Source organism: Hylobates moloch, unplaced genomic scaffold (genome assembly GCF_009828535.3).
Source record: "Hylobates moloch isolate HMO894 unplaced genomic scaffold, HMol_V3 SCAFFOLD_10, whole genome shotgun sequence".
Classification (NCBI taxonomy): domain Eukaryota; kingdom Metazoa; phylum Chordata; class Mammalia; order Primates; family Hylobatidae; genus Hylobates; species Hylobates moloch.
The window spans coordinates 50,424,854-50,451,417 of NW_026652285.1; the positions used below are offsets into that span (position 1 = coordinate 50,424,854).

Below are 26,564 nucleotides of genomic sequence, written 5' to 3' on the forward strand. Positions count from 1 at the left end.
ATGAGCTTCCAGAAAGTTAAGATGGTATCTATTTATCTATCTTTTTTTTTTTTTGAGACAGAGTCTCGCTCTGTCACCCAGGCTGGTGTGCAGTGGTGCAATCTCGGCTCACTATAAGCTCTGCGTCCTGGGTTCTCTCCATTCTCCTGCCTCAGCCTCCTGAGTAGCTGGGACTACAGGCACCCACCACCACGCCCGGCTAATTTTTTTGTATTTTTAGTAGAGACGGGGTTTCACCATGTTAGCCAGGATGGTCTCGATCTCCTGACCTCGTGATCCACCTGTCTTGGCCTCCCAAAGTGCTGGGATTACAGGCATGAGCCACCGCGCCCAGCCTTATCTATCTTACTTATATCTTAAAAAGTATATGAAAATATAAAAATGTATTACAATATTATGAAAGGAGGTAAGTTTGTTATTCTAAAGCTGTAATTATATAGTTTAATATGTTTTCCTTTAAAGCATTTTAAACTGTATCATTTAATCTCATGCAGATCATTCATTTTTCTGAAGCCAGAAGATGAGGACTATCAAATGTGTGAAGGAATTGACTTTGAAGAGATTATAAAAAATGATGGTGCTCTTCTAAAGAAGAAATGTAGATCTAAAAACCCTTCTAAGAAATCATTTCTCATTAATATTGTTCCAGAAAAAGATAATTTAACATCTCTATCAGTGTATTCAGAAGACGGTTGGGATTTACCATACATAATGCATTTGTGGCCACCTATTCTGCTCCGAAATCTTCTTCCTTACAAAATTGCTTATTATATAGAGGTATCGGCAACTCGTTTTAGTGCCTTCCTGTTTTTGATTTTGTAGTTTCAGTTTTTTAAGATTAAGAGCAATAAAAACTATTTTAAATATCTAATAAAAATTAGAATACTAGTAAAGAATAGGTAATGCAGATGTTCTTTTGCAACAAGTATGAGAATTATTATTGAAATAACATTAAGAACTAGACTTCAGTGACAAAAAAGCATGCTACATTATGTTGTATTCTTTTAGGGCTGATTTTCTTAAAAGATTGTATACTTTGTGAAGTTGCTTTTTTTCTTACATACTCTTTGTTTTAACAGATTGTGTGGTTTCTTCCTGTTGTTATAACACAGGAATCCATACATCTTAAGATTTTATGTAAATGTTTCATTTGCGATGCTTATCAAATGGAAGAAAGTAGTTCTTCATTGTCATCTATTATAGGTTTATTTTACTTTTAGAATTACCATTTGCTTTTTAAAAAAATTTTTTTGAGGCTAGGTTTCTCTCTGTTGCTCAGACTGGAGTGCAATGATGTGATCATAGCTCAGTGTAGCCTCAAACTTCTAGGCTCAAGTGATCCTTCCACCTCAGCCCCCCAAGTAGCTGGGACTACAGGTGCATGCCATGCCTGGATAATTTTTTTTAATTTTTAATTTTGTAGGGACAGGGACTCACTATGGCTTGTCTCGAACTCTTGGGCTCAAGTGATCCTCCCTCTTCGGCCTCCCAAAGTGCTGGAATTACAGGCATGAGCCAGTACACCCAGCTGTTTACACTTTTCTGATACATGTCTCTTTTGGAGGAAAAAGTTAACATATTTATGGTTTTAAATGTGTATTTCCGTATTGAGTAACAAATTATCATAGTGGTTAAGAATTTGTACTTTGCTGTCAGGTAGATTTGAAATTGCATCCTAGCTGTCATTTGCTAGCTATATGTTCTTAAGCAGGCTTTATTGCTTTTCTAAATCTTTTGTTGTAGTCTATAAAATGAGAATAATAATAAAATTTGCTTGGTTAAGACATGGGGAAAATCAAATTAGATTGTGTATGTAAAGGGTTTGGTACAGTGCCTGACAGACACAGGGTTGCCATTTATTTATCACTGTAGCACTACCACCACCATTGTTATTTTGTGGAATATTATTTAACTTGTAAAGAATCAAGAACTCCTTACTTTTGCTTTAATTAATTTAAAATCAGGAGATGAAGAGATTCCTATATTATTATAATAGGAAAAAAATAGGATAGAGATGCTGGAAAAACTGGTGAGATATTCAGATGTACTGTCAATTTATATTTCTATTCTCATAGAACTTTTAATTGGATGCTGTTAGTGATCACATTCTGTCTGCCAGTTTCCAAAGGGTATGATCAGTTTTTAGAAAGACAATTGAGCCATGGTATGGAGAAAGGACTAGAGGGGACAAGAGCGGTTAGGAGACTCTTAAACTGAGAGGTCATATAGTGACATGAACCAAGATAATAGAAGGGAGGGTCGAGGGAAATGAGCAGTTTGGAGAGATACATACGAAGTAATAATACAAACAGTGATTGGAAATGGGTGATGAGGGATTGTGGAGGTAGTAGGGATTACTTATTTTGGATTACCATCAGTTTTTGCCCACATTTTATATTGTTTTGTTTTCAAAATAAAAATCACTAGTGGTTAAGATTGTCTTTTTGTTGTTGTTTTACCAATTATAGTGTTTTATGTTTATAATTTCCAGGGGAGTTTCCCATTATGTTATTTAATCTCCACAGTTTGTCCTTTGAAGTAAGTCATTTAGACCATTTTACAAATACAGTAGCTCAAATCTCAGATTAAATACCATGTAGAGGTTTACACAGTTGACAAAGTTAGAACTTGAATGTAAGTCTTTTGACTTGCTTAGAACTTGAATGTAAGTCTTCTGACTTGTTCTGATAGGTATTTCAAAAGCATTTTTTGCAGCATTTGGAGTACATAAATAGAATTTTGAGGCATATTATTCTGCAACATTTTAAATTTTGTTTTGTTTTGTTTTTTATTACAGGGAATTGAAAATCCAGTTTTTACTCTAAGTGAAGGACATTCAGCCCAGATTTGTACTGTACAGTTGGATAAAGCCAGGCTACATTTAAAATTACTTGACTATCTCAATCACGATTGGAAAAGTGAATATCACATAAAGCCTAATCAGCAAGACATTAGTTTTGTCAATTTTACTTGTGTTACAGAAATGGAAAAGACTGATTTAGATATTGCTGTCCATATGACTTATAATACTGGTCAGACAGTTGTGGCATTTCATAGTCCTTATTGGATGGTCAATAAAACTGGCCGCATGTTACAGTACAAAGCAGATGGAATTCATCGAAAGCATCCACCTAATTATAAAAAGCCAGTTCTCTTTTCTTTTCAGCCAAATCACTTTTTTAATAACAATAAGGTATGCGATGTTTATTCTGTTTTTCCCTTGTCTTTAGCTACTTGTCACTTTTTAGTTTTTAAAGTTCTGAGTAGTAAATATTATGAAACTTGGATAGAAATAACTTGTTAAATATTTGAGGCCAAAAAGATTAGAATTTAATATTATAAACGTTTAGTGCATTAACAATATAATATTTTGTTTATGCTAAAAAGTAATTTATCAGTTTAAGCAGGAATTTTTAAAGGTACCTAAACTGTGATGTATTTGGAATATTTTTTCCTAGGTTCAACTTATGGTAACTGATAGTGAGTTGTCCGATCAGTTTTCAATTGATACTGTTGGTAGTCATGGAGCTGTTAAATGTAAAGGCCTGAAAATGGACTATCAAGTGAGTTCATTCTATGCTTATCAAGAAACTTGTATTTTAAATGTTTCTATTAACTACTTAATTAAATTTTATAAGGATGTTATGATACATAACAGTTTTTGAGCTGTTAATTTTTGTTTCTTAGGTTGGCGTCACTATAGACCTGAGCAGTTTTAACATTACTAGAATTGTGACATTTACCCCTTTTTATATGATTAAAAACAAAAGCAAATACCATATATCAGTGGCTGAAGAAGGAAATGATAAATGGCTCTTTCTTGATTTGGAGCAGGTGGGTAGATGAATTTCAAAAATATACCTCTTTGGATTCTATTTTCTCCTTGAAGTTAGATACCTAAAGTCACCATGTAATGTTTTAACTCCCCTTACTCCAATTTTGTTTTAGTTTCATGAATCTTCATTGAATATTTGTGCCCGGCTCTAGATAGATAGGAAGGTTCAATTTTTAGTAATTAGATAACTAGGAATGCCCAGCTTGTTAAGGGAGGTAGACGTTTAACAATTACTAACCACTTTGGTTAAATACAGCAGCCAAAGACTAGATAAGATATAAATGCATCAAAGAGAAGGAAATTACTTATTCTCTCTAGGAAGCTATTAGGAATGCCTTCAGAGAGTAGGGTAAGCCAGACTCTTCTTCAAGTTATTTGAGGGGAGTAGTAACTTAGAAGTGAAATTTTGATTTTGTGCCATCATTAAACCTTTGAGTAAGAGTTTTCTGAATGACTGACAGAGGTTGATGGAATATTTTATTTTTGAAGAACTTTTATTCTAAAAGTTAGGATTAGAGAAGTTTTTGCTGTTTCTATTCATTATTCCTTTTTGCATATAAAACCATCCTTGTTGGGATTATTCTTGAAGTATATTCTTTAGAATTTCCTTTAGGGCTGGTTTTGAAGGTAAATACCATCAGTGTCTCTAGAAAAATCTCTCTGGCGGGAGGGACAATGATCGGGATATAAACCCAGGCGTTCCAGGGGGCAACGGCAACCCCCTTTGGGTCCCCTCCCATTTTATGGGAGCTCTGTTTTCACTCTATTAAATCTTGCAATTGCAAAAAAAAAAAAAAAGAAAAATGTCTCTGGCTGCCTTCACAGTCTTTCTTCTCTTTGTCTTTGATGTTCTGCAGTCACGCTGCTATATGTCTATAAGTGGTTTACTTTTTATTTACCCTTCTTGAGGTGCTTTACTCCTAGATCTGCAGATTAATGTATTTCATGCTTTCTGTAAAATTTGCTACTATTGTCTCTTTAAATATTGCCTCTCCTCCATTCTTCCATCTAAGCCTTGAAATCAGACATGTTGGACATTCATACTCTATCCTCCATGTCTCTTAATAGCTCTTTTATATTTTCCAATTCTCTTTGCTTCATTCTGGGTAAGTTCTACATGGACATCTTTCCTTTTTTTTTTTTTTTTTTTTTTTACTTTTGCTATGTCTGAACTATTTAAGTCTTCAGCTGAGTATTTGAATAATTATAGTTCTTATTCCCAGAAATTTCACCTTTTTTCAAGTATATTCATTCTTTCAACAAATATTGTTTATTTTTTATGTGACTTGCAATATAATAGTTAAAGCCACAATAGTTAAAGCCCATCTTTATGTAGTTTACATTTTAGTGGGTATAAGGGGAAACATTAATAATACTATGATCAATTAGTGTATAGTATGTTTCAGAGTGACAAGTCTAATGTGGGAAAGTCTGATGTAGGATAAGGGGCATTCAGAGTTTGAGAGCCAGGGGTGGTCTCTAATTTTATGTAAGGTGGTTAGGATGGGACTCATTGGAGTGACATTTGAACAGTGACTTCGAGGAAATGAGAAAGTTAGCAATTGTCAAGAGCTCAGCTGAGGAGGAGACAGCTGAGCTGCCAGGTGTCGGAATAGCTGATTAAGACAAGCCACAATGAAAGTAACAGTCAAAGCTTTAATCACTTACTGTGATAGTACAGATTGAGCATCCTTAATCTGAAAATATAAAATCAAAAATGCTCCAAAATTTGAAATATTCCAAAATCCAGAACTTTTCAAGTGCCACCATGATGCCACAAGTGAAAAATTCTACACCTGACACTTTATGTTTTTCACTTTCTTAACCGTCATTTTTTTTTTTTTTACTGTTAAGTAGTTATGTGTGAATAAGTGTAAGAAAATGATTGTTTATTGGTAACACAAATTGAGAGTCAGGAATGATGGTGATGCCACACAACCACAGATTGTCAGCATGGGTGGTTGAGATAGTGACACATTCTCTTTCTGATGGTCCAATATGTACAAATTTTGTTTCATGCACAAAATTATTTAAATATTGTATAAAATTACTTTTGGGCTATGTGTATAAGGTGTATGTGAAACATAAGTGAATTTTATGTTTAGACTTAGATACCATCCCCAAGATATCTCATTATATATATGCAAATATTCCAAAATCCAAAAGAAGTCCAGAATCTGAAACACTTCTGGTACCAAGCATCTCGAATAGGGGATACTCAACCTGTGTAAGTAGGAGGCTAAATCAGAGAAAGCACAATTACCACCTATGCTGGAATGGCACTGGACGAGGGTTAGGTGGATCAGCACAGACATGGGCATTGTCTCACTGTCTAGGAAACCTTGAATAAAGTGTCCGGCACTTTTATGTACCTGGGGGATGGAGTAGGACAAAGCGGAGGAGCTAGGAATGGAAATGTGCTGAGCACTGAGAGTAGACAAAAAGTGTCTTCACTTTCTGTGAAGTGACTATACGCTTGTTTTAAACTGATCATCTGTGTCCCAGGTCTCATCTCAGGCGCTCCCTTTCCCCCTGATAAAGAGGTCCTGCAGGGGCTCCTAAGGAAGGCCTCTGCCAAAAAGCTCCCATAAAAAGCCTCCAAATGAAGTGCCTGGGCTGGGAATGCAGACATGGATAAAAGCTTTGGGACATGGTTGCTTGAATCCTTAGGACTGCAGTGCCCTGGCTGTGCGCAAAGTCAGGTTATATTCCTAAGGATGTCTCATATCTAGTTCCATTAATTCCATTTTATGGTTGAATAAAACTGTCTTTAACAAGCTAAGACACTTAGGTCTAACAACCAGGTTCTGCTACATTGTCCTCAAGTTACGTGATTATGATCAGGTACCACACATGAGCAGTCTCATTGAAATATATGAAGGGATCAGTCTGGTCAGGGCCTAAGATGGAGTTGACTTAATAGCTTACAGACAAGGCTGGTTCTTCATTCTTGTTCTTTTAGCTTTGTTTCCAGATTCTTTTGTCCAGTCTTCTTTCTAGTACCTTGACTATCTCCTATTCTTTTAGTTTGGTTTCCAGATCACTCACGTTGAAGTTACTTCGTAAAATTCTGAGCTTCTTTCCTACTCTGAACTTTGAAAACTGCTTTTACTTTTTTACCCTTATTTGACAACCAGATGCTAGATTTAATACTTGTTCTGACTTGTCATTTTTGCGTACTTTGATTTCTGCCTAATTTGCAAATAATGTTCATACCTGATTTTGATTTTTAGTAACTGAATGTACACTTGTTTTAAACTGATCATCTGTGTCCCGGTTCTCAGCTCAAATTTCTTGCTGATTTTTCAACCCTTCTCTGTAAGATCATGACCACATTAAAGTCTCTTTTCTTGCCAGCAGTTCACTTACCGTAGCTCTTCAATTTGCTATCCACTGCTTCTTGAATGCATAGTGCTGACAAGTGACAATCCATCTTCAAGTTGAAAGTTTACAACTGTTTAAACAACCCAATAACTACAGCAGTGTTAAAACAGGTTTTTTTATAGTTTAAGTCTACCCTGATGGGAATTATTAATATGATTTATGTATTTATGGTGAAATCTGTTTATTTTTATAAACATATATAATGTATATTTTAGTGTATCCCCTTTTGGCCTGAGGATGCTTCTAGTAAACTTCTTATTCAAGTCGAAAGGAGTGAAGATCCTCCCAAAAGGATATATTTTAACAAGCAAGAAAATTGTATTCTATTGCGTCTAGATAACGAGGTAAGTTTTTTTTTTCTTTTTTGCATATGTCATTAGGAAAGCTAAAATATACTGACTAGTATTTTATTTATTTTTTGTATCAAATAATTACTTCTGTTGATTTTTCCCCTTTCCCCGAAAATGAACAAACATTTCTTTTTGTAAAAGGAAACAGAGATCTAAGATAATTTAATTGTTAAATAAAAAGTTAGTTCAGGCTGGGCGCGGTGGCTCACACCTGTAACACTAGCACTTTGGGAAGCCGAGGCAGGTGGATCACAAGGTCAGGAGATGGAGACCATCCTGGCTAACACAGTGAAACCCCGTCTCTACTAAAAAATGGAAAAAATTAGCTGGGCATCGTGGTGGGTGCCTATAGTCCCAGCTACTCGGGAGGCTGAGGCAGGAGAATGGCGTGAACCCGGGAGGTGGAGCTTGCAGTGAGCCAAGATCACGCCACTGCACTCCAGCCCGGGTGACAGAGCGAGACTCTGTCTCAAGAAAAAAAAAAAAAAGTTAGTTGGAATGCCTGGAATACTAGAATATACCACATCTGGAATGTCACCTATCTGTAATACAGTGATTGAGATTATAGATTTCCAGAAATGCAGTACAACATTCTAAATTGTTTTCTCAGTCATCCCAAAAATTAAATTATCAATTATGAATAGTCTGTTATTAAATGTTATTAGTTAATATTCTTGGGAAAATTATTACATTAAAATGTTTTCTTTTTCTTTCTTCTAGCTTGGAGGTATTATAGCAGAAGTGAATTTGGCCGAGCATTCTACAGTTATTACATTTTTAGATTATCATGATGGAGCAGCTACATTCCTCTTAATAAATCACACAGAGAATGAACTTGTTCAATACAATCAAAGGTAAGATTATCACAAATACAGTAACTCTTGATGGTGTAAGTCTAGATGATGAGGCACGGTTTTTTTTTATAATTTCTTAAGAATATAAACACATAATAGCATTGTAGCTATGTAAAACACTGTTCCATTAAAAAATGTACTTGAAGCATATAGGGGTAAAACTGACTTGATGTCTACAATTTATTTTGAAATGCTTCAAAGGAAGAAAAATGGAAGAGCTGAAGCAAGTGTGGCAAAAGCTTATTCATTGTTGACTCTGATGAGGAGTCTGTCAGAGTTTGTTAGGAGTCTCTGAATTTTGTCTATTTTTGAATTTTTTCATATGTTTAATATAGTGTAAATATGTAACATTTCAGGTTTTTTTTTTTTTTTTCAAACAATAGGTGCCCTCTTGTTGAGGTGTCTGGGGGAAAGGACTGCTTCCTTAAAGGCTATGATTGAATCTTCATGGTTTAGGACTACTCTTCAACATTATTCGTTTTAATTTGCTTTGATATCATATCTTCTTAGTGCTACTACAGTTTATGCAACTTTCTGATCCTCTACTCAGTAGTTCCAGGCTGTCTTGAATTTATTTTGTTTCCTTTCTTTCTTTGTTTTCACCTGTTACTTTTCAACAGGCACGTATTTATCATTGTACTTCCACTTTCCTTCTACTGCTAACTGTACAACTTCTAATCATTGATTAAAATCAAACAGACATTGAGTAAGGACCACAGGGCTGGACTAGCAAGTACCTAAAACTCGTTTGGGGTAGCATTCTCTCATCTATTTAAGATATTAAGAAAGAGGAATGCCTGTTTTTTTAATTATCCATATTATAAAAATAATAAGTTGTTTCTAAACGTGTGTGCAAGTGTCTTTTTCATATAATGACTTCTCTTTCTTTGAGAAGATACCCAGTACTGGGATTGCTGGATCCAATGGTAGTTCTGCTTTTAGTTCTTTAAGGAATCGCCATACTGTTTTTCATAGTGTTTGTACTAGTTTACATTCCCACCAGCAGTGTGAAAGTGTTCCCTTTTCACCACATCCATGTTAACATCTATATATTTTTTATTTAAATTGTGATCATTCTTGCAGGAGTAAGGTGGTATCTCATTGTGGTTTTAATTTGCATTTCCCTCATAATTAGTGATGCTGAGCTTTTTTTTATGTTGGCCACTTGTATATCTTCTTTTGAGAATTGTCTGTTTGTGTCTTTAGCCCACTTTTGATGGGATTATTGTGTTTTTGTTTTTGTTTTTTTCTTGCTGATTTGTTTGAGATCCTTATAGATTCTGGATATTAGTCCTTTGTCGGATGCATAGTTTGCAAATATTTTCTCCCATTCTGTGGGTTGTCTCTTTACTCTGCTGATTATTTCTTTTGCTGTGCAGTAGCTTTTTAGTTTAATTAGGTCCCATCTATTTTTATTTTGTTGCATTTGCTTTTGGGTTCTTGGTCGTGAACTCTTTGCCAAAGCCAATGTCTAAAAGAGTTTTTCCAGTATTATCTTCTAGAATTTTTATGGCTTCAGGTCCTACATTTAAGTCTTTGATCCACCTTGAGTTGATTTTTGTATAAGGTGAGAGATGAGAATCCAATTTTATTCTTCTACGTGTGGCTTGCCCATGATCCCAGTACCATTTGAATAGGAGATAGTCAAGGTACCGGAAAGAAGACTGGACAAAAGAATCTGGAAACAAAAGAGCTAAAAGAACAAGAATGAAGAACCAGCCTTATCTGTAAACTATTAAGTCAACTCTATCTTAGGCCCTGACCAGACTGGTCTCTTCACATCTAGTCCCTTCACTAGAATAAGGTGTCCTTTCCCTACTTCATGTTTTTGTTTGTTTTGTTGAAGATAATTGGCTGTAAGTATTTGGCTTTATTTCTGGTTTCTCTATTCTGTTCCATTGGTCTACATGCCTATTTTTATACCAGTACCATGTTGTTTTGGTGACTATAGGCATTGTAGTATACTTTGAAGTAGGATAATGCGATGCCCCCAGGTTTGTTCTTTTTGCTTAGTATTGCTTTGGCTATGAGGGCTCCTTTTATGGTTCCATATGAATTTCAGGATTTTTTTTCTAGTTCTGTGAAGAATGATGATGGTATTTTTATGGGAATTGCATTGAATCTGTAGATTGCTTATGGCAGTATGGTCATTTTCATAATATTGAATCTACCCATCCATGAGCATGAGATGTGTTTCCATTTGTTTGTTAAATTTTAACTTTTAAATAAATATTCCGTTCTTATGTAATCTCCCATCATTATCCTAGTTCAGTAACCCTCCATTTCTTACCTATTTGAGTAGATTTTTATGTGTTGTTTTGTTTTGTTTTGTTTTTTGTTTTGTTTTATTTGAGTAGATTTCTGTTTTTTGTTTTGTTTTGAGACAGTGTCTCAATCTGTTGCCCAGGCTGGAGTGCAGTGGTGCGATCCAGGCTCACTGCAGCCTCCACCTTCCAGGCTCAAGTGATTCTTGTGCCTCAGCCTCCCAAGTAGCTGGGTTTACAGGCATGTGCCACCGTGCCCAACTATATTTGAGTAGATTTTTTATCTGTCTCTATATATCTAGTCTTATCTTTAGTAAATCTCCCATTTTCCACTAGAATGAGTTTTCTAAAATAAGAAATATAATCATATCTCTCGTTTAAAGTTTTTCTTTTTTTACCCATTTCTTTAAAAATATACTTCTAGGCTGCCTTTCTAAACATTTATCTTTCTGTGGCCTCAATCTCACCCTATACAAAGTGAAGTTTTTGTTTCCTGAATGCTCTGGGTCTTTCCATGTGTTTTTACCTGAATAGGTGTTTCTTTCAGCTAGAAAAATGCCATTCTGTAATTATTAAAAAAAATCAAGAAACAACAGATGATGGCAAGGCTGTGGAGAAATAGGAACGCTTTTACACTATTGCTGAAGTGTTAATTCAACCATTGTGAAAGACAGTGTGGTGATTCCTCAAAGACCTAGAACCCGAAATATCGTTTGACCCAGCAGTCCCCTTACTGGGTATGTACTCAAAGGAATAGAAATCATTCTCTTATAAAGATAGATGCACACACATATTCACTGCAGCACTATTCACAATAGCAAAGACATGGAATCAACCCAAATGCCCATCAGCAGTAGACTGGATGAAGAAAATGTGGTACATATACACTACGGATACTGTGCAGCCGTAAAAAGGAATGAGATCATTCCTTTGCAAGGACATGGATGGAGCTAGAAGCCATTATCCTCAGCAACAAGAACAGAAAACCAAACACTGCATGTCCCCGCTTATAAGTGGGAGCTGAACAATGAGAACACATGGACACAGGGAGGGGAACAACACACACTGGGGCCTGTTGGGGGCATGGTGGGAGGGAGAACATCAGGATAAATAGCTAATGCATGTGGGGCTTAATACCTAGATGTAGGTTGGTAGGTGCAGCAAACCACCATGGCATACATTTACCTATGTAACAAGCCTGCACGTTCTGCACATGTATTCTGGAACTTAAATTAAAAAAAAAAAAGAAAAATGCCATTCTATGTGATCCCTTCCCTTGCCACCTTAATCTATGTACCTCAGTTTTTTATAGCACCTTTACATATGTAGATTGCAGCATTCGTCACGTTGTGTTACTTTCCTGTGAGTTTGAGACATGTACACACAGATAGTGAATAGTCTGAGGACTATGGTTAGTTTCCCTTTTCTTGGAATTTTCATTGCCTGTCCCAGGTAGTCCAGTACATTTTTGCATAAGGAATACTCTGCAATGAATTAAACAGATTAAAATTTGTATGAGTTAAAAGCATTTTTAAATATTTTTAAACCAAATTTATTTGCTAATCAACACATTTACATTTGATTTTTTTTTTCATGGAAAAATGAAGACTATGATTTTGTTTTCTCCTCCACATTTCCTTCTCTTGGCTTTTAAAACAATATGGATGTTATTTCCTGCATATAAAAGTAATAGTCGTTAAATTACTGTTTTAAAAAATACTACAGAAAAATATGAAAGAGGACCATAATCCCTGTAATCCAAATACTGTCAACATTTTGGTTCATTGCTTTTCCTTTCCTTTCCTCCTTCCTTTGTTCTCTCCCTCCCTCCCTTTCTTCCTTCCTTATGTATCTCTCACATTTGACAGCTATTGTGAGCATATAAATTTGCTTCAAAGCACGATTTTTTTTTTCTTTCTAACTTTTGTTATAGGTTCAGGGGATACATGTGCAGGTTTGTTACATGGGTAAATTGCATGTCACGGGGTTTTGGTATACAGATTGTTTCATTACCCAGGTAATAAGCATGATACCCAATAGGTAGTTTTTCGATTCTCACCCTCCTTTTACTCTCCATCCTCAAGTAGGTTCCTGATGTCAGTTGTTCCTTCTTTGTGTCCCTGCAAAGCATGATTTTTACTGAATGCATGATGTTCTATCATTTACATGCTCTACAGTTAAATAAATACTTAATTGTTCAGAATTTTTATTTCGACTTTTATAATTTTAGAATCAGTTTATCTGCTTTTTTTGTTGTTATTTGTTTTTTGAGATGGAATTTTGTCGTTTTGCCCAGGCTGGAGTGCAGAGGCGCGATCTGAGCTCACTGAAACCTCTGCCTCCCAGGTTCAAGCGATTCTACTGCCTCAGCCTCCTGAGTAGCTGGGATTACAAGTGTGCGCCACTATGCCCGGCTAATTTTCGTATTTATAGTAGAGACAGGGTTTCGCCATGTTGGCCAGGCTGGTCTCAAACTGCTGACCTCAGGTGATCCACCTGCCTCGACCTCCCAAAGTGCTGGGATTACAGGCATGAACCACTGCGCCCAGCACAGTTTATCTTCTAATAATGATCCTCAACCCATTTGTAATCCTTGTAATAACTAATTTATAATTCCTTACCATATTTTTTGTAGTATATTGTCTTCTAATGATTTTTTGGAAAATACATATTCTGTTTCGGTTATGGATAATTCCTTTTTTGTTGTTGAAGGTTTTGATACATTTAAAATCAATTTTAAGATTGAAACAGTATCTGCTAGCTTACTCATAAAAAATTGTAATGCTTTTTTACCTTTTTTTTCAGCCTGTTTCCAAATTCTTACTTTCTTGTGAATATAATTTGGGATTTTTTCAGCCAGATTAATATAAAATTGTTAGCTTTTCAAAATATGTATTATTTCATTCAACGCCCTTTTGGTATTTGCATTGATTTTAATGTTTTAACAAAAAAATGACTTTCTTAAACTGGTTTAGTTGTTCACTACGGGTTCTTCAATATTTCTATATCCTAGTTAAAATGTTATTATGAGTTTGTCTCTAGCTAGGCTGGAAAAAGTCTTGAGTTATTTTTTTAGTAAAGATCTGTGGATAGTGTTATGCTATTGCTTGTTCGAAATGTCTTATTCTTACAAATTTATGACAATTTGACATAAAATTTTAAGTGATAACGTTTTTCTCAAAATTGTGTAAGTATTGTGCCGTTGTTTTTTGACATTAAACATCATTGAACTGTGAGAGTAACATTTTTATTTTCTTGCGAGTGACTATGATTTTCCTAGATATGTGTTAGGGTTTTTTTTTCCCCCTAGTTTCTTACAAAGATATGTCTAGAATGATACTGTTTTCATTAATGTCTGATACCCAGTAAAGTCTTTTAAATCTGCAGAGTTAATTCCTTCTTCTGCTCAGAAGAGCTATATTTTATTACTTGTTTGGTTTATAACTTTTGTAAGGTTTTTTTCTTTCGGAGCATCTTTTTGTGAGTCAGTTGAATTTCTTAGATGTGTATTTCATGTTCTGTGATTTTAAAGAATAATTTAGTTACTTTGTTTTTGCTCTAGTAAGACCAATACTTAGGAAAGAGTTACCAATTAAATTATCTTAGAATTGGTGTAAATAGGGTAAAATAGTTGGAATAATTTTCCATAATTAATTTGTATTTAAAAATTGACAAAACAGTTTCAAAGACTTGAAGACCTTTATTTCCTAAGTAGAACATATATTTTCTTAATGGGAAAATAATGAGAAATATTCATTAGTGAACCCTTTTTTAATTGTATAGGGTAAGAATTTCAGCCTTGTTTTAATCAGAACTATCACAGATCTCAGTTAGTGAACTAAGAATTAATGAAGTATTATTTTAGTTTTTTTTAATCTGTTCGTGTACTTGCATTTAATTTAATGCATATTTTTGCTACTGTGTCAGTTCTCTCAGTGAAATAGAAGATTCCCTCCCTCCTGGAAAAGCAGTGTTTTATACATGGGCTGATCCAGTGGGCTCTAGAAGGCTGAAGTGGAGATGTAGAAAAAGCCACGGTGAAGTAACACAGAAGGATGTAAGTATTGGGTTATTATGGTGTTCCCAGCAGCCTTTTTTAAGAAAGGTATTTGGGCCAGGCACGGTGGCTCAGGCCTGTAATCCCAGCACTTTTGGGAGGCTGAGGTGGGCCATGAGTTCGAGATCAGCCTGGCCAATAAGGTGAAACCCTGTCTCTCCTAAAAATACAAAAATTCACTTTGGGAGGCCAAGGCAGGCGGATCACCAGGTCAGGAGTTTGTGACCAGCCTGGCCAATATGGTGAAACCCCATCTCTACTAAAAATACAAAAATTAGTCTGGCATGGTGGCGGGTGCCTGTAGTCCTAGCTACTAAGGGGGCTGAGGCAGAAGAATTGCTTGAACCCGGGAGGCAGAGATTGCAGTGAGCCAAGATCATGCCACTGCACTCCAGCCTGGTGACAGAGCAAGACTCCGTCTCAAAAAAAAAAAAAAAACAAAAAACAACAGTATTTGATTTTCAGCCTTCCTAGTTTTAAGGACTGTTTGTGGCCACACTTCTAAAAAACTGCCAAACATCTTCAAAATAGTATTCAAGTATTGACTTAACCAAAAATGTTTAGAACCAAAAGTAGTCTTATTTTGTTTACATCATTTGCTTCTACTGTGTTATCAAGAATAAAGTTGTGTTTAGAGAAGTGCTTTCAGCATTCACCTGAAAAACAAATATGTTCTCTGCATTGACAATCATACTAGGTAGATTTAGCTTCTGTAAGGAACATTTAAGGATCCACTGAGTGAACTAAAACAAACTTATTTCTGGGTGTCAAGCTATGATGATAAAGTTATGCACATATATTTTCTGGTAACATTTTAAATACTTGCAGAAAATTTTTAACAGTTTTTAATCCTTCAAGATTCTTCTTAATTTGACTCCTGATGTTTTTTTTTTCTTACCACTAGTGATTTTTTCTTCCTGCTTATCAGTAGGTGGTATTTTCTCATTGTCTTTCAGTGCTGCTGTTGAGGAGTCTGCTGTGGGTATTGTTTACATTGTATTTAAGAGGATTGCCTATAAGTGGCCTAACTTTTAAGTTTTAAAAATTCATGACTATTAGATTTATTCAGGAAAAAGTATTGTACTTTGATATAAAAATAGTCTTATTCATTTGATCTATTGATTAGTACTTTGCATATTTATATCATGGTGATAGTTTGAAGCTTATAAAGATAAATCAGACATTCATTGTAAAATACTAGAAAGACTTCAGTGAAATAAGTTTTCTTGATTCTCAATGTGGTTTTAGTGATATACATATATATACTTAGAAAGTATTGGCCGGGCGCGGTGGCTCACGCCTGTAATCCCAGCACTTTGGGAGGCCGAGGCGGGAGGATCACGAGGTCAGGAGATCGAGACCAATGTGAAACCCTGTCTCTACTAAAAATACAAAAAAATTAGCCGGGCGTGGTGGCAGGCACCTGTAGTCCCAGCTACTCGGAGAGGCTGAGGCAGGAGAATGGCGTGAACCCAGAAGGCGGAGCTAGCAGTGAGCCGAGATTGCGCCACTGTACTCCAGCCTGGGCGACGGAGCAAGACTCCGTCTCAAAAAAAAAAAAAAAAAAAAAAAAAGTAACGTAAGTATCCCCAGGTAATTATTTTATGGTAACAACTCACAGTTTTTAATTTCTGTACATTGTAACGTGAAGGTATACTATATAGTAAAATTTTCTGAAAATCAGAATATTAACTAGAAATTAATGGCTGAATATTAATTATGAGAATTTGCTATGTTTATCTTGTCATTGACCCTCAAAACCCTGATATCAGCACATTTATGTGAGCTTCCTGCAGAAATGGCGTCATGATGAATATACATGCTTTGTAGAACATACAATTGAGATACAAGATATTTTTTATCCTGTTTGATTCAGCTATGAAAGGAAATGTGAATTTCAGACTGAAACAACTTTTAATACATATCACATTGCTGTAGTCTTAGACTAAAGCAGAAAAAAATACTTTGTGTTACAGATTAGCCTACATGGGAAGATTCAATTTTGTTAAAATGTTTAAATTAAAAAAAAAACAATTGGCCTGTCTTTATGAGTAATAATTTTATAACAGATAACATCAAATGATTTCAATAATGTAAATTTGCAAGTATTCTACAAATATTAATTCATTTAGTTGCCACTAACCCCATGAAGTAGGTGCCATTAATAGTCTCATTTTATAAATGTGAAATCTAAATTTCATGTTCTTTGGGACCAAATTCTAATTTTTTGTTTTTGTTTTTTGGTGGTTTTATTCTAGGATATGATGATGCCTATAGATTTGGGGAAAAAGACAATTTATTTAGTTTCATTCTTTGAAGGTTTACAACGCATTATTTTATTCACTGAAGATCCAAAGGTATTTAAAGTAACATATGAAAGTGAGAAAGCAGAGTTAGCAGAGCAAGAAATTGCACTGGCATTACAAGATGTTGGAATTTCTCTCGTCAACAATTACACGAAGCAAGAAGTAGCCTATATAGGCATTACAAGGTTAGATGCATTAAATTTTGGATACATTTAAATGATCAGTTTCTAATTATTAAGAAATTTTTATTGTAAAATCTAAAATGATTTAGTTTCAATTTTGTACTTTGACTATTCATTGATATTGTGGTAATGCTAGTTTTAAATGTGCTTGAGGGAATTTTTTGCCTTTTGAAATAAAGATATGACAGAAATGAAATTTATAAACTCCTTATTATGTTAATCCTTCCACTTATCTAAAAAGTTATATTTATTCAACTTACCAAAACTATGTTTTGCATATCATACAAAATGCTTAATTCATTTTCCATTACTGTCTAGCGCAGTTCAGGGTACATATGCTGTAGCTGTTGGAGGATTAACATAAAGACAATCACTTTCTAACTTGACCTTGGCACTTTAAGATCTTATAAGATCTAATAAGGTGATCACTGTATTTATCATTTCTCGTATAAGACATCACCATTAAATCTTTTATCTCTCCCTTATGTCCTTATTATTCCTATTCATAAACAGTTAAGTTTTAATTTACATATATTAGTGCTTAATGTGAGAATATTTCTTCTGTATAACCAGGATAATGTAATTTTAATCCTTTCCTTGAATTAAATTCTTGAATATGTATAAAGGTATATGATACAGATGTAAATTTAGTTTTCTATGTACATTAATCTATACATGCCCCTGACCTCTTATTGAATTGAATCAATGCCATTTTAAAAGGAATATTAAAATCTATATTCTTAAGAATTTTTATTCTCAAAAAATGTTTTTGCTATTTAAATAGATCAAATACACCATAGATTTTTAAGACCTTTAGACCTATTATGTGTTATCTTCTAAGCTAAGTGATGTTAATGCAAAGATGAATAATACATGGTCTCTACCTTTCTATTTATTAAATGAATATAAGTTCTATAAGGAATAAACAAATAGAATACTTAAATAAAATTAAACAACTTAAATATTTAAGTTGTTTAAGGCCTTTCAGCATTTTAATTTCGGTACAACTGGATTTCTTCCGTTCACACTCTATATCCTAGATAACTATTTTATACTTTGTCTCCCCTCAAACCCCATTCTCTCAGCTTACTACCTTGCATTCCACTTCACTGAAAAAATTGAACCAATCAAACTTCCAGAGACCCATCTCACCCCCCAATATCACAGCTTGCTATCTGCTGGCATTTGCATACTACTTGCTGTACTGACATACTCTCAACAGTTTACAATAGATATATGTGCTCCTGTTTAAACAGAGTTTTCTCTACTTTTGCACTGCACCTCATTTCCTCTTACCTACTTGAGGACATTGTTCCAGCAGTCCTCCTCTTCGTCTCTCCTAAGTCAACAGCTTTTGGGTCTCTGCTGAATTGTTTCAGTGTTACTTCTCTCAACACAAAAAATTCTCTTGAGCCTACTTTCCTTGCTACCTGTTGCTCATTTCTTTCTTTGCATTTGTAACCAAACTCCTCAAATGTACTGTCTGTTTCAAAGGAACTTAACATATCCTGTGTTCTCCAACTATTTTTCATCCATTTTCTCTTTAACCACTCCAAACAGGGTTTTGCTTTCAACACACCATGAAACTGGTTTTGTCAGCATTACCAGTGACCTCCATAATGCCATATCCAGTGTAGAATTATCAGTCTTTACTTAATAACATTTAACATAGATCCCTCCTTGATGTAGTTTCTTTCACTTGACTTCCAGGATACCTCACCATCTTGGTTTTTCTTCCTATCCAGTCTCATTCATTGGTTCCTTGTCTTCTCTCAACTGCTTACATTGGCTAAATGCCTTGAGGCTCTTAGACCTGGTCCTTTTCTCTTGTGGATTTCAGTTTTATGATTTCAAATACTGTCCAGAATTTCTCTCTTATGTATGTCTTCTGTCACACCTGTCATCTGACCTTGAGACTTCATATATCCAACTGCATGCAAAATCTCTATTCAGTTATCTAAGAGACTTCTTAAACTTCATATGTGTACAATAAACCTTTTATTTCCTCCTGCTACCAAAACTCCTGCTTTCCAATCAGAGTTAATAAAAAATAGCTCCTTCTAGTTATGCAGCCCAAAAATATTGAAATTGTCTTTGATTGCTCTCTTTATCTTACACCCCAGACCTAATTCATCAAGAAGATCTGTGCTGGTTCTACCTTCAAAGTGCACGTAGATCTGACCACTTTTCTGGTATCTTACTGTTAATAGCCTCATCAGGGCCATCATCATTTTTCAACTGGCTTACTGTAGTAAACTAACAAGTTTTCCTGCTTCTAATCTTGACTCCACTCTTTTTTCTTTCCATCCACTTCAACACAGAGTGTACTCTTAATGAAATGTAAGTCAGATTATGTTGCTAGTTGTCTTATAACCGATCAGTGGTATCTCATCTCACTCAGAATAAACTCAGAGTCTTTACAGTGGTCTACAATGCTTTACATTATTTGGCCCCCCACTATAAGTCTTACTTTATTTTCTGTTCCTAATGTGTTCCTGACATGCCAGCCTCCTTGCTCTTCTTCATATAGTGCAAGTGTGCCTCCTGCTTTAGCTGGCCTCTCTACCTGAAATGTTTTCCTCCTCTTATCTGCTGGATAATTCTCTCAGCTCTTTTAAGGTTGCCAAAATCTCACTTTCTCAATGAGTCCCCCATTGACCACTCTGTTTTAATATTGCAGACCCCACCACTTTACATACTGCAGTTCTCCGGATCCCCCTTGCCCTGTCTACGTTTTCTTCTTTCAAAAGCATTTTCACGTCCTACATATTAAATTTTACTAATTTATTTTGTTTACTATTTATTTTCACTCCCCCACTAAAATGAAGCTCCAGAATGGCAGAGATGTTCACTGATACGGCCCTAACACCTAGAATAGTGCCTGAGTAGTAGCTTAATAGGTAGTAGTTGAATGAATTCATGTTTTTAAATTTGTAATATGCTCACTTGTAATTGAGGCTATTCTGAAATTTTACTGAAGGTGTTGTAATTCATGTAATAAACCCGTTAAAATAAATATGTTAATAACTTAGTATTAAATACTATGATTTTTGCTTTCTTAAATAAGTTCTGATGTGGTTTGGGAAACAAAGCCCAAGAAGAAGGCAAGATGGAAGCCAATGAGTGTAAAGCACACTGAGAAGTTAGAGAGAGAATTTAAGGAATATACTGAATCTTCTCCTTCAGAAGATAAGGTTATTGAGTTGGACACTAACGTTCAGGTAATATTTTTAAGTACTGATGTGAAGTTTTAATTTTTTGTCTGTTGTAGTTCGGTGAATCACTAGTGAAATTTAAGTAAAGTTTGGCTTCCTTATAAAACAAAATAATCCTGTCATACATACCTTGTATAAAATGTTTTAAAGAGGTGTTTATCTATATTAAGAAATCAGGCTCGGCGCAGTGGCTCACACCTGTAATTCCAGCACTTTGGGAGGCTGAGGCAGGCGGATTACTTGAGGTCAGGAGTTCGAGACCAGCCTGGCCAACATGGCAAACCCTGTCTCTACTAAAAATACAAAAATTAGCCAGGCATGGTGGCAGGCGCCTGTAGTCCCTGCTACTCAGGAGGCTGAGGCATGAGAATCCCTTGAACCCAGGAGGTGGAGGTTGCAGTGAACCGAGATGGCCCCACTGCACTCCAGCCTGGCTGAAGGCAAGACTCTGTCTCAAAAAAAAAAAAAAAAAAAAAGAAAGAAAAGAAAACTTTAAGATACTAGATGCTAATGGTCTGTTCTTTGGGTTAGCAGGAAACTTAAAAATGTTTTATTTTTTCAATGTACTTTCTTTAAATATTTTATTTTTCCTTTATTCATTTTTATTGTGGTAAATTTTAGTACGTTTATGTAAAAAGTGATGCAGCGAAGCTTTGTAAGAATTATATGAATATTTGAATTTTATGGACATGGGATATTAAGATCTATATCTAAACTAATACAAATATGTAGCTTACTGTTTTAAAAAGTTTTTGGTATGAATTTCTAATTCTAGTCATTTATAGATAAACTAATTTTTTCATTTGGGGGGACATATTTTTCAGGTTCGCCTAACACCTACCGGTCATAACATGAAAATTCTGCAGCCGCATGTAATAGCTCTACGAAGAAATTATCTTCCAGCATTAAAAGTGGAATATAACACATCTGCACATCAATCATCATTTAGAATTCAGATTTACAGAATACAGGTAAGTCTTTCTGGAAATATAGGCAAAATTGTATGCTAAAGGAACGCAATAAGAAACCAGATCTATTCCCATGGTCTGCTTTATCTAGTATTCAGTTTCAATGTTGTGCTAGACTGTTTTTTTTTTTTTTTGAGACAGAGTCTCCCTCTGTCGCCCAGGCTAGAGTGCAGTGGCGGAATCTCAGCTCACTGAAAACCCTGGTTCAAGCGATTCTGCTGCCTCAGCCTCCTGAGTAGCTGGGATTACAGGTGCCCACCACCATGGCCACCTAATTTTTGTATTTTTAGTAGAGACGGGGTTTCACCATGTGGGCCAGGCTGGTCTCAAATTCCTGACCCCAGATGATCCACCCGCCTTGGCCTCCCAAAGTGCTGGGATTACAGGCGTGAGCCACTGCACTTGGCCACCACTAGACTTTTTGATTCTTTTTGTTTCTCAAATCCTGTTATTCTGGTCAGGTTGTATAATTGACATATTAATATACTGATGTGTTTTTATTTTCTTAGATCCAAAATCAGATACATGGTGCTGTATTTCCCTTTGTGTTTTATCCTGTTAAACCTCCAAAGTCGGTCACCATGGATTCAGGTTTGTTTTTATTTTTAGATTTCCATAAAAGCAGTTGTGTTGGCTATTTGATTTACTTTACTATAAAAATATGAAGTGAAACCATTCTTGGGTTTAATTTGTATAGGATCATTGGAAAATTAAACTGCTTGAAAAAGGACCAGCAAGTACTGTACACAACTAACTTTGATAAGATTTTGAGTGAATCTTGAAGAAAAAATTAATTAGAAACATATATTGAAATTTTTAGAAATATTAATTTAAAAAGCAGATAATCTGTAAACCTGTGATTTAAAAACCTTTAAAGCCTTTGAATGAACAATAAGGAAGTTCAAATCTAGAGTGTTTTTTAACAGCAGAAGGTGTCCTATGTTCTCCAAATAAGAATAACTGACAAGTCCTTTCTACCCTTTTCTTTCCCTTTGCCTTTCTTCTTTTCTGCATGTGCCTCTTCCCCCTACTTTCTCTTCCCTCCTCACTACCCTACTTAACTTTCTTCTCCCCTTGCTTTCCCACCTCCACCCCACACCACTACCTCTAAACTATCCTGGGGGAAGTACTCTTTGTAACTCGCTCAGAAGCTTTTTGGCCAGTATAATGCGTAAGCCCTTCCACCTAGAGGTCAGGAGCAAGTCCCCAGAATCTGTTTTCACAGAGTTTCCCTGATGATTCTAATGCATACTTCTAAACCGCTATTTGTAGAATTAGTTACCTTCAGAGTGACTATAGATAGTTTTAAAAACAATGCTAGAGTCTGAAATTAAGATTGTAGTAGATTTTGCCAATATCAGTAATTTTAACTGATATTTATTATTTAGTAAATGATTTAATTTTCCATTGTGGTGTATATTGGAAGAAAATGCCTACCTTTTGCTTAAAGCATCATGGGAGTAATTATATTTATAACCTTTACAGCACCAAAGCCCTTTACAGATGTCAGTATCGTCATGAGATCTGCAGGACATTCCCAGATATCACGTATTAAGTAAGTGTCTTAATATATTTCTTGTATATTTATTTAATGTTTGAGTTAAATATATGAATTGTTTGTACTCTTTAAATGTTAGACAAGTCAAAGATTTAAGCATAAGATATTAATTATAAAGGTCAAATAAAAAAATATAATGTTGTGGCTCACACCTGTAATCCCAGCACTTTGGGAGACCTAGACAGGCTGATAACTTGAGGTAGGGAGTTCGAGACCAGCCTGGCCAACACGGTAAAACCCCAACCCTACTAAAAATACAAAAATTAGCCGGGCGTGGTGGCATGTGCCCGGAGTCCCAACTACTCAGGAAGCTGAGGCACAAGAATCGCTTGAACCCAGGAGGCGGAGGTTGTAGTTAGCTGAGGTCGCACCACTGCACTCCAGCCTGGGTGACAGAGCAAGACTGTCTCAAAAAAAAAAAAAAAGAAGGCTCTGGATGAAATACATCTAGGTATTTACAATCTTTGTTTCTGGATTTTTGATATTTTATTATTCTCTTCTATTTGTTTTTTGTTTGGGGTTGTCTATAATCATATATTGTTTTGAAAAAGGAAAACAATAATATTTTCGTCTTCACTCACTACCCATTCCAAGAAACAGAGGATGGACTGAAACATCTGTGTAATAATTTCCTATCTAATTTCCCCTACCTTATCACCAAGATAACCTATCTTTATTTCCTTGCTGTTTAAAATATATTTTTATTGTGCACGTGTACCTAAACATTGTGCCTTTTAGTTTTAATTTTTTTCTAATTTTTAGAAAATTGTTTGAGGCCGGAAATAGATGTTGGGACTTGCTTTTGTTCATTCAACATTTTTATTAAAATTTATTCATTTTGTTGTATGTAGCCATAGTTTATTCATTATCACTAATATATAATATTCTGTTTTATGACTCTGTATGAGTTTACTTATCCAGTTCCTCTTTATGGCCGTTTTCATATTTTGACTTTGTTGCTGTTATTAACAATGTTCCATGATTTTTTAAAATTTAGTCAACTAAATAGTCCTAAGTTTCAGAGTTCTAATATTGATCTCATACTTTTTTCTCATCTAATTTTTGTAATACAGTTGTTAATTGATGATTTTTAAAAAATGTTTTCTACTTTGTAATATAGATATTTCAAAGTATTGATTCAAGAGATGGATCTCAGGTTAGATCTTGGGTTTATCTATGCTTTAACAGACCTTATGACAGAAGCTGAGGTGACTGAAAATACAGAGGTAAGACTTAAAATAATATGTGATGGAAAGTATTAGGGAAAAGATATTATTATAAATTTTTAAAGGTATTAAAATGACTTTGTCCCATTTTAAAAATACAATTAAATAAATTTTATTACTCTCTTGTGGTACATACCTTTTTAGAAATCTTATTTTCTGATGATAGAAAATTAGCAAACAGGAGGAAAGGCTTGGGGTGAATAGCAGGGAGAAAAGGATAATTTGTCATGTTCACATCACTTTTTTCCTCTTTTATTTTCCTGGATTACTTTGGCTTTGCTTTCACTTTAATAATTTAGAAATTTAGGGTATGTCCAGGATATTTAATGAGAGAAAGGATAGGAAAATTAAAAGGTGGTGTCATCTTGGTGACTGGAAGACCATAAAATCATAGTTATAAAGTGGGTCAGATATAGTCTGTTTTTTACTTGCCCTCATAGATTCATGGATGGAGAAAGAGCAAATTACTAACAGTCTATTGAGGTATAGATCACATACCATACATTTCACCCATTTAAAAGATAGAGTTCAGTGACTTTTAGTGTATTCACAAAGTTGTACAATCATCATCACTCTCTAATTTCAGAACATTTTCATCATCCCCAAAAGGAACTGCCTATGCAGCCACTGATATACTTTGTGTCTTTAGGTTTGCCTATTCTGAATATTTCATACAAATGGAATCATACACTGTGCAGTGTTTTGTGAAGGGCTTCTTTGACTTAGCATAATACTTTCAAGGTTCATCTATGTTGTAGCATGTATCAGTACTTCATTCCTTTTTATGGTTAAGTGATATTCCATTATATGGATGAGCCACATTTTGTTTATCCATATATCTGTTATTGGACGTTTGGGTTGTTTGTTTACACATTTTGGCTCTTACAGATAATGTAATGAATACTTGTACAAGTTTTTATTGGACAAAAACTTTATTTAAAGTCTTAAACTATTTAAACTTAATCACCATGTGATTAAGCAATTCCAATCCTAGGTATATAACCAAAAGAAATAAAATTTATTAGGAGTGGAATTGCTCAATCACATAGTAACCTTATATTTAATCATTTGGGACTCTTAGACAGTTGTGTAAAGTGCCTCCACCATTTTACATTCTTACCAGAGCATATAAGGGCTCTGATTTTTCCATATTATCCCCAACACTTGTTATTATCTGTCTTTGATTCTAGCAATCACAATGGGTGAATGTGAAATAGTTTTTCATTGTGGTTTTGACGTGCAATTACCTGATGACTAATGATGTTGAGCATCTTTGATATGTTGATTATCCTTTAATATGTTATTTAATTTGCATATCTTCTGTGAAGAAATGTCCATTCAGATCCTTTGCTTATTATTTAATGGGTTGTCTTTTTTCTTATAAAAGTTATTTGCATATTCTCAGTACAGGTCCCTTATCAGATATATAATTTTCAAATATTTTCTCTCATTCTGTGTGTTGCTTTTTCACTTTCTTGATGTTGTCTGTTGAAGAACAAAAGTTAAAGTTAATGAAGTTCAAATTATTTTTTCTTTTGTTGCTCGTGCTTTTGGTGTCATTTCTAAGAATCCTTAGCCAAATCCAAGGTCATGAAATGAATATTTAGTCTTACGTTTTAAGAGTTTTAAAGATCTAGCTCTTATGATTAGGTCTTTGATCAATTTTTAGTTCATTTTTGTATATGATATATAAGGATCCAAATTATTCTTTGGCGTGTTGCTATCCAGTTGTCCTATTACCATTTCTTTAAAAGACTATTTGTTCTTTGAATGGTCTTGACACCCTAGTTGAAAATCAGTTAACAACACACATGTGATTTTATTCCATCGATCTATGCATCTGCCCTTGTGCATTGCACACTGTCTTAGTTATCGTTTTGTATTAAGTTTTGAAATTGGGATGTATGAATCTTCCTACTTTGTCCTTCTTTTTCAAGATGGGTTTGGCTGTTCTGAGTCCTTTGAAATTTTGTATGAATTTTAGAATCAACTTGTCAGATTCTTCCAAGAAGTCAGCTGGACATCTGATAGAGACTGCATTGAATCTGTAAATCAATTTGGGAAGTATTGCCATCCTAACAGTATTAGGTCTTTCAGTCCTTGAACATGACATGTTTATCCATTTATGTAGATTTTTAATTTTTTTTAACAGTTTTGTTGTTTTTCAGAGTATAAGTTTTATACATTTTTCGTTAAATTTATTCCTATGTATTACATTCTTCTTATAATATTATGAATAAAATTGATTTTTAATTCCATTTTTGGATTGTTCATTGCTACTGTATAAAAATACAGTTGATTTTTTTATACTGATCTTGTATTTTGCACCCCTACTGAATTGTTAGCTCTAATTGCTGTTCCGTGT

The 26,564-nt window shown here is 34.7% G+C and overlaps 1 protein-coding gene across 4 annotated transcripts in view; it reads left to right on the forward strand.

Annotated features, from left to right (window-relative positions):
• VPS13A (vacuolar protein sorting 13 homolog A) overlaps positions 1–26,564 on the forward strand; it is a 259,625-nt gene that overhangs the window by 177,068 nt on the left and 55,993 nt on the right. For all 4 annotated transcript variants that reach the window (XM_058445730.1, XM_032164338.2, XM_032164339.2 and 1 more), the window contains exons 47-59: positions 495–777; positions 2,798–3,193; positions 3,459–3,563; positions 3,688–3,834; positions 7,435–7,563; positions 8,290–8,423; positions 14,615–14,744; positions 17,003–17,235; positions 20,300–20,453; positions 21,272–21,418; positions 21,925–22,006; positions 22,901–22,970; positions 24,094–24,199. In XM_058445730.1, the coding sequence (XP_058301713.1) occupies positions 495–777; positions 2,798–3,193; positions 3,459–3,563; positions 3,688–3,834; positions 7,435–7,563; positions 8,290–8,423; positions 14,615–14,744; positions 17,003–17,235; positions 20,300–20,453; positions 21,272–21,418; positions 21,925–22,006; positions 22,901–22,970; positions 24,094–24,199 (2,116 nt within the window). The remainder of the gene's footprint in view (positions 1–494; positions 778–2,797; positions 3,194–3,458; positions 3,564–3,687; positions 3,835–7,434; positions 7,564–8,289; positions 8,424–14,614; positions 14,745–17,002; positions 17,236–20,299; positions 20,454–21,271; positions 21,419–21,924; positions 22,007–22,900; positions 22,971–24,093; positions 24,200–26,564) is intronic.